We start from the raw sequence: 8,630 nt of genomic DNA, 5'->3' as shown, positions 1-8,630 counted from the left end.
ACAGTCCCCCGCCCCCCCCACCCCTGCAGGATGGTGAAGTTCTCCAGGACGCTGTTCATCATGTACTTCTCCGGCAGGTGCTTCAGCTTGTGGATGAAATTGATCATGTACTCGCACATGGGGGAGCGGTGGATGCGGTACACGAAANTGGGCGGGAGGCCAGGGGTGGGGGCGTCACCCAGCGCGTCTGCCCCCGGCCCCACCGTGCCGCCCCAGGCCCACACTCACCTCCACCTTCTCCACCACTTGCTTGCCAAAGGAGCACACCTTGGTGGAGACGCTGATGGTCATGCTGTCGGCCGAGCTGTACTGGGAGCTGACCCCATAGAAGGCTCCCGGGCCCTCCTGGATGGTGCTGTTGAGGTCGGCCTAGATGGGGGGGAGGCAGGCGTGGTGTCCGGTTGGGGCGGAGGCCAGGCGGAGGCTTCCGGGCGGGCCACAGCGGCGTTTCCCCCAAGGACCCGTCCCCAGCGGTCTGCCCACAGGCCACAGGGAGAGAGGGCAGGGGTCAGTGGGCGGGGGAGACCCAGGGGCACTGCACATCTCGGGGGAGGGGGTGGTCGGGAGCAGAGAGGGGGGCTCACCCAGAACTTGACAAGGAAGAAGGCATTAGGGGGCCCTTTCTCATAGAGTTCCTTCAGTCCCCCCTTCTTCTCTGGGAACTTGTCATAGATCTGACGCACGTCGACGGCCTCCAGAGGCGGGTCCGAAAAGGCAGGGTTCGTCTGGCCGATGTGCACAAATAGGTGTTTGCTGTACTGTGGGGAGGGCCCAGCACTGGGTCAGGGGGTACTCGAGTGTGCAGGCCTGAGAGCCGCATGGCACCGGGGCGCCCCGTGGCTTCCCTGCCCCGGCTCCTGAGCTGGGACCCCGGACCACGACTGCACTACCCCCCACCCCCACCCCCAGCCACATTACCGTGTCGGGGTCTCGCTGCACCTCCATGAAGGCAGAGTACTCGAGGAGCCGCAGCCGGGAGGAAGCGATGGTGCGGTCCTGCCACACGGGCACAGAGGCAGCAGCTGGGGGGAGCGGGGTCAGGGGCTCGTAACCTGGGAGGGCGAGACGGACCCTCATCTGCATGGCTGTGTGTGCATGGCTACACACAGAGCTGCCCCCGGCTGCACAGAGTGCTCTGCAAACTGGAAAATGGCATCCCTTTCGGGTAGGAACCCGGGTTGGATTTTGAGTCCCCTGCCACGGCTTCTTGCACAGTGTACGACCTGCACAACTGTTGGCAGTGGCCCAGGAGTACACATCAGTGGGAGTTTTATATCACTATTAATGTGTGTTCAAACAGAAAATATAGGCAAGTAATAAGGGGCTCAGAAGAGCATGTGACTCTTGATCTCGGGGTCATGGGTTTGAGCCCCACGTAGGATGTGGAGATAAAAGAATACTTTTTTAAAAAAAAAAGGGGGGGGAGTAAAAACTACCCAGGACCCCAACACCTAGAGAGTGAAATTCTGTTAAGATTTTGGTGTATTTCCACACAAGAATTTTATAAACACACACTCATATACATGTAGTATTTTTGCTGGTACTAGTGTACTACTAGAACTCTGCTGTGTACTAGTAGCAGAGTTCTGGAAGCTACACTGTAGAAGGTAAGGGGCCTCTTCCCCACCTGCCCCAATCCTCTATAGACACCACCCCCTCCTCCCTCCCAGCGCAAACACATGCACAGCCCTGGCCCCACTCTCCTCAGCAGACGGGCAGGTGCCCAGGGGCGGAGGGGACTCCGGCAGTCTGGCGTGGGGCACTTACTGCTGAGCGTTGGCGGCAGGGGCGGCTGGATGGGGTAGGCTGGTTGTGCAAAGGGCTTGATGCTGCAGACAGGAGCACAGCCTGGTTAGAGGGTCACCCCTGAACCCCACCTTCCACCTGGTCCAGTCACTTGGAGTCTCATCTGGTCTCAATAGGGAGCCACCCGGCCTTTCTGCAAAGGCCCAGAAATGCGCACTGACAAGCTAACTCACCAGCTTTTTGTTTTCTCCACATTTTAGTGTTCACAAAATCCTGCTGCATCTGACAGCTGATGTGCACATTTAATGTAGCCCTTCGACCTCACCCTGAGAGCTGCTCGTTACACTGAGGGTGTGTCTGAGGCTGAAAGTCCTCTTAGAATTGAGGGAACCAAGCTCACTCGACTACCCAACATGCCGACCCGGGGACGACCGGGAGAGCAAGTGAATGAGAAAGAACTGAAGGGCAGGCGACAGGCGGGGGAGGGGGTTGATGATGAGTGCACACACACAGGAATGAGCAGACAGATGCACTGCTCTCTTGCTGGCGCTCTCCAGCCTCTAGTTTTGCATTAAAACTTTGCTCCGCTGCTGCTGGAACCCGGATCAGAGGGGAAGTCCCGCGTGGCCGCCAGGGACGAGGGTGTGGGAAGAATGTGCCACAATACTCACTCCTGAGAGGGTCCAGGCTGCTGTCCCAGGAGAGGGGGGCTGCTCCAGAACTGCAGAGATGGGACAAAACCCAGGGGCCCCTCAGCATCCACGACCCCCACCACGGCCCTGCCCCAAAGGCACGCCCTCACCTCAGCCCCAGCCCGGGGGGGCCCCCTGTACCCGGGAGGAAGTGGAGAAGACGGCCTGGGGCAGAGGGGAGGGCGGGCTGAACTTGTTCTGGAGGACACTGGCTGAGACGATCTGGGCGGATGACATGGATGCCATGCTCTGGAGGGCTTTGTCCTTGGAGACCTGGTCCTGGGGAGGGGAGAGGCAGTGTGAGGCCGGGCCAGGCCAGAGACAGGGTTGGGGGTTGCCTCGGGGACCCTCCCCGGCCCTCGGGGCTCAGCTATGGGGGCTCAGGGGAGTCCCAGCCCCGACCTGGGCCTGTCTCCTAAGTATGTACCACCCCTCTGAGCACAATCCTTGAGGGGAAATGATTTTATTTTGTTCTGTAACCCAGTGTATACCCAAACACTTCCCCTTATGCTGTGTGTCACGCACTCGTATTTTCTATTCTTTCACCAGCGGTTCTCAAAGTGTGGTCTGTGGACCAACAGCACCAGCATCACCTGGAAGCTTGTTAGAAATGCAAATTCTCAGGCCCCGGCCCAGACCCACTGAATCAGAGACTCTGAGGGTGAAGCCCGGAAGTCTGTCTTCGACCAGCCCTCCAGGTGAGTCTGCTGCGTGCTGAAGTCTGAGAACCACTACAAGTGTTCGTTTCCAAAACATGCTGGGTGCAAACCTAGTAAGCTGGTGGCACAATTCATCATTTGAAAATCCTGTATTAGGTGCTCCCCCCGATTCTACCCTCCCCCCACCCTAGGGAGGGGCAGGCTACTTACCAGGTTCATGGCCTGTGAAAGAGAGGGAGGTGGATTAGAAGAGGCGCACATGAGGGCGATGCAGGGTGGGGACGTGTCTCCTCACCCTCTCACCTGCCTCTCGGGTCTGAGGAACCAAGGGGGCTCGGGGGCCACTGTGGACCCTCACCCCACCCCACTGCTACCCAGAGCGAGAGCTTGCTAGCTGGGCGTGCCCTGCAGAGGACACGCTGGAGACCTAGAGGGTGGACCAAGCTGGTGCCCCTGGGGGCTGCCCAAGTCCTCTGGAACTGTGATATGGGCACGGGGCCTAGAGTGACAGGCTCAGCCTGTTGGGGGCTATGAAGCAGGGAGAAGCCTACAGGGGCCCGAAGCCCTATGCTCTGGGATCCTGGGCTGTAGGGCTGTCAGCACTGAGCATCCAATGCAAGTAACAGCCATGCCCAGCACAACAGCTCTGCCAGCTGATGCCCCCCACCCCACCCGTCTCCCCCCGCCCACCGAAGACCCCATGCAATTAACAAGCAGCAATCAGGAGGAAGGAGAAAAAGGAAAATGAAGAAGAGTGGTGGGCCTCAGTGGCCCCCAGATGGTCTCTCTCTCCCTCGTTGTAGGGCTGGCTGTTCCCCTGGGCTTCTGCCTAGTTTCCAGGGCTGTGGCCCTCTGCAGCGTGAAGAGGCCTTTAGACTTCATGCTGCTGCTGGTGTTTCTGAGACACCCTCCACCCATCCATACTCTTCAGCCACCTGTCGTCTGCCCTGGGCTGGGCTCAGAAGACAGCAGGGCCAGGCCAAGAGGCGGGGGACCCCCTACCTTCAGCTTGGACTGAATCTCTCGAGATTTCCGCCTGGCTAGAACCTGCAAGTGGCTAGAGACCTGTAGAAAGAGAAAGAAAAGAGAGAAAAAGAGCAGAAAGGGCAGAAGAAGAGGCAAGAACGGAGCTTCAGCCAGAAAGGAGGCACAGTGGGGCCAGAGGGCCGGCCGAGGCAGAGGCCTGAGCTGTGCAGAGATAGCGGTGGAGGCGCCGAGGAGGGACTGGAGGCCCTGGTCAGGCGCCCAACATACCTTGATGCCAACCTGGTACTCCCGCACCTTCTTCCGAGCTAGAACCTGTATGTGGCTGGACACCTAGGGGCCGCCCCGCGCCCCGCCAGAGAGGAAAACACAGAGAGTGAGGAGGCACGGCAGGGACAGCTGTGGGCAAGGAGCATCCCAGCCCTGTCTCTGGGACCAAATGGAAGTTGGGGGGGCTATGGGGCCTTTGTGAGCAGACAGGGCCCCTGGGGCCCTGAGACCTGCCAGTTCTTTGCTCTCTTCTTGGCCCTGTTTTGATTAAGAGCCTATGGTAGCCTCCAGGACCACCATGTACAGTTGTATAGGTTGTTCACTGCACAAGAGGACCTAAATCAGCAAGGATTCGGGGCACCTGGGTGGCTCAGTCAGTTAAGTGTCCGACTTCGGCTCAGGCCATGATCTCACAGTTGTAGGTTCAAGCCCCACATCAGGCCAGATGTGTGCTGACAGCTTGGAGCCTGGAGCCTTCTTCTGATTCTGTCTCCCTCTCTCATGCCCCTCCCCCATTCATGCTCTCTCTCTCAAAAAAAATAAATTTAAAAAATTTTTAAAAACTTTTAAAATAAATGAATAATCAATCGATCAATCAATCAATCAATCAGCAAGGACTAAAATGCAGCCCAAGATCTGTTGCTCAAGTTATGTGCCCTGGAGCAGGGCTGCCTCTAACCCAGTATCTTTTCCAAAACAGGGTGACTTTTTCTCTCTGATATCCTCAGAGGAGACACTTTTTCTCTTTCTTTTTTTTTAAATGTTTATTTGTTTTTGAGGGAGAGTGAAAGACAGCAGGGGAGGGGCAGGGAGAGAGGGAGACAGAGGATCCAAAGCAGCTCTGCACTGTCAGCACAGAGCCCTATTGATGTAGGGCTTGAACTCACGAACTGTGAGATCATGACCTGAGTCAAAGTCAGATGCTTAACTGACTGAGCCCCTCGGGTGCCCCTCTCTCTCTCTTTTTAAAATAGATGTATGTATATATGTATACATACATATGTATTTGTGTACGTATATGTGTGTATGTATGTATATGTGTATGTATGTATGTATGTATGTGTATATATATATATGTATGTAAGTAATCTCAACACTCAGTGTGGGGCTTGAACTCATGACCTGACTGAGATTAAGTCACATGCTCTACCGACTAAACCAGCCAGGTGCCCTGAGACTTGTTTCTGACTGGCATCACCAACGGCCGTAATGCTCCTCCTGGCCATCAGATTATACATCGAGGCCACATCCTCTAGGAGAGATCTCCCCCGTACCCCCGCCGAAGTCCCGTGTCAACCCCAACAGCTTGCCAGCCTCAAGAACCAGCCTGGCCCCGCTCCTGCCCCGCTCATTCAGCTTCCTCCCCCAGCACGCCTTCCTTCTCCTTGGACAAATATGTCTGTACACAGTAGGTGCCCTTAATAGCATCTCTTCTCCAGCGTATTTCCAAGGGTCTGCCCCTAAGCCTGAGAGAACCTAAATGTCACTGCTTCCCCACAAAACACAAGGGGACACATGGATCCTTCCAGGTGGCTTCACGCAGGCCTTAGCAGCAATGGCTGCGGGCTTTCTCTGCAAGTTGTTTTCATCCCCCCAAAGAAACGGTTTCTATTTCTTTTTAATCATATACCGCAAGTTACTATGTCAGTGATGCCAGGCCGCCCCCTGCTACTGGGTTAGGACCCAGGCTGGGTGCTCCTCATACTGTCTCACTGGGCACAGGAACCAGACACGTGTCCGGCAAGATTACCGATCACTTCATATCATGACAATGACAATAAGTGATGTTTACCGGACACCGCGATTATTGCTCTCAGCCTTTTACACGCCCCTCCTCTGACCTTCACAACAACGCTGAGAAGTCAGTACTCGCGTTATCCCTCGAGTTACAGACAATGAAACCAAAGCACAGAGAGGTGAAGCAGCTTATCCGAGGTCACACAGTGGGGGCTAGCACTGGGATTTGAACCAGAGTGGCCTGACTCCAGAGCCCACTGGCTCCACCACCGAGCTACGGTGCCAGGCTTCTTTGGACCCTCAGCATAGAGGACACTGCCAAACGGTCAACTCAGTGACAGCTGAGAGTCACATGGAACTTGATCCTAATATGATAGTCAGCCATTTTTTCAACGGGGAGGCATTGTACTTGCTATTAATTGCCGTATGTATCTGTAAAAACCCTAAAACTGCATTTTTTAACCAAAAGGAAAATAAAAACCACCAAAGAAAACCCCCCGCCTGTCATCTCGTTGCTCTCTGCAACACAGAAAGACATGCTTTGTCCTCAAAACCATAGGCTGGCTTGTCTGTCTTACCTATCTGTCCATCCATACATCTATTTTGTTAACATTTATTTTATTTTAAAGTCCATTTACTGGGGCGCCTGGGTGGCTCAGTTGGTTGAGCGTCCGACTTTGGCTCAGGTCGAAATGATCTCATGGTTTGTGAGTTCAAGCCCTAGTTCAACCCACAGTGGGTTCTGTGCTGACAGCTCAGAGCCTGGAGCCTGCTTCGGATTCTGTGTCTCCCTCTCTCTCTGACCCTCCCCTGCTCACACTGCCTCTCTCTCTTTCAGAAATAAATAAAACATTTTAAAAATTTATAAAAAAAATAAATAAATACAATAAAGTCTATTTATCTGTGTGCACACGTGCAGAGAGAGGGGGAGAGAGAATTCCAAGCCGGCTCCGCATAGAACCTGACATGGAGCTCGAACCCATGACCTCAGCCAAAATCAAGGGTCATGTGCTCAACTGACTGGGCCACCCAGGCAACCTAAATTTTATTTTTTTCACGTAATCTCCATGCCCAACGTGGGGCTCCAACTCATAACTCTGAGACCAAGAGTCGCACGTTCTTCCAACTGAGCCGGCCAGGCACCCCAGGATGGATCCTCTTTTAAGGAGATATTAGACATCAGAGGTCTAAGAAAGAATAAAAGTAGAGGACCGCCATCCCTGCAACATGGCCGAATTTTTAAATTTGAGCTTGCCACCGGCCGGCCTGTAACACGGCACTGCACGCCAGCCTTCTTGGGCCACCCGGCCAGGAGCAGGTATAATGTTCCTCTGAATCGAGAGCCTCTGCTACCCTCCCAACATCTCAGGTCAAAGCGACTGAGCTTAAAGGCCCCTTGACCCCTTCCCGCTCTGACAAACACATTCCTATAAACATTCCTTTCACGTGAAGCAGGAGACAGTGCCCTTCTCCTGTGTCTGAGATGACTTTCTGTTTAGTCTCTTTTTTTTTTTAAATTCAGTAAGCTCTACACCCTACATGGGACCTAAAGTCGTGACCTGAGAGCAAGAGTCACAAGCTCCTGGGGTGCCCAAGTGGCTCAGGCAGTTAAACGTCCGACTTCAGATCAGGTCATGATCTCGTGGTTCACGGGCTCGAGTCCTGCATCCAGCTCTCTGCTGTCAGCACAAAGTCCGCTTGGGATCCTCGGCCCCCTCTCTCTCCGCCCTTCCTCTGCTTGTGCGCTCTCGCGCTCTCTCTCTCACTCTCTCTCTCTCTCAAAAATGAATGAGTGACTCGCTCCTCCAAATGAGCCAGTCAGGAGCCCTGACTTTCCGCTTATAAAGACAGAATAGCAATAGCAGCAGCAATTCCTCCACAGCACCCACTCTGTTCTAAGTGTCTTCACATATTCGCTAATTTAATGGGAGTGGAACAGAGCCTGAGAGGCAAAGCACCCCTTCCCTGCAGGTAGTGGTGAGGGTATCTGAACCTGGGGCCATGGTTAGTCAGCACCTCTGATAGAACAGGGACCTTATCTGTCTGGTTCCCTGCTGTATCCCTAATGCCTAGAACATAGTAGTAGCTCACTAATTCGCTGAATGAGTAAATGTGGTGCAGTATGAACTGGCCCAGGGAGAGTGGTTACTAAATCCCTGAATGGGGCGCCTGGGTGGCTCAGTTGGTTAAGTGTCCAACTTCTGCTCCGGTCACGGTCTCAAAGTTCATGAGTTCAAGTCCCGTGTCGGGCTCTGTGCCGACAGCTCAGACCCTGGAGCCTGCTTCGGGTTCTGTGTCTCCCTCTCTCTCTGCCCCCTCCCCACTCATGCTCTGTCTCTCTCTCTCAAAAATAAACATTAAAAAAAAATTAAGAGAGGGAGGTTCCTGCTCCCACACTGAGGGGGTGGACTCAGAACCTTCCTTTGAGACAAAGGGATGGGACAGGTCGGCTCTGTCACAAGCACATGGGGATCTGAGGAGGTGGGTGCGAGGTCCAAACCCCACCAGCCAGGGAGGTGAGCAGAGGCGCTTCCAGTCCCCC

The 8,630-nt window shown here is 54.5% G+C and overlaps 1 protein-coding gene across 3 annotated transcripts in view; it reads right to left on the bottom strand.

Moving 5' to 3' along the window:
* The window catches only part of TEAD3 (TEA domain transcription factor 3), a 20,179-nt gene that overhangs the window by 304 nt on the left and 11,245 nt on the right, over positions 1-8,630 (bottom strand). The window contains exons 4-12 of one of the 3 annotated variants that reach the window (XM_077754911.1): positions 4,352-4,414; positions 3,308-3,319; positions 2,580-2,717; positions 2,418-2,467; positions 1,768-1,829; positions 919-1,052; positions 585-758; positions 203-369; positions 27-150 (exon numbers count right to left, since the gene is read on the bottom strand). In XM_077754911.1, coding sequence (XP_077611037.1) covers positions 27-150; positions 203-369; positions 585-758; positions 919-1,052; positions 1,768-1,829; positions 2,418-2,467; positions 2,580-2,717; positions 3,308-3,319; positions 4,352-4,414 — 924 coding nt within the window. The other 2 variants (XM_077754910.1, XM_077754909.1) reach the window with 2 other exon arrangements.

This window comes from Crocuta crocuta, unplaced genomic scaffold (assembly GCF_008692635.1).
Source record: "Crocuta crocuta isolate KB4526 unplaced genomic scaffold, BGI_CrCroc_1.0 scaffold132, whole genome shotgun sequence".
Lineage (NCBI taxonomy): Eukaryota > Metazoa > Chordata > Mammalia > Carnivora > Hyaenidae > Crocuta > Crocuta crocuta.
Note: the sequence above shows the minus strand (reverse complement) of the source record. Positions and strands in the feature narration are given on the sequence as shown.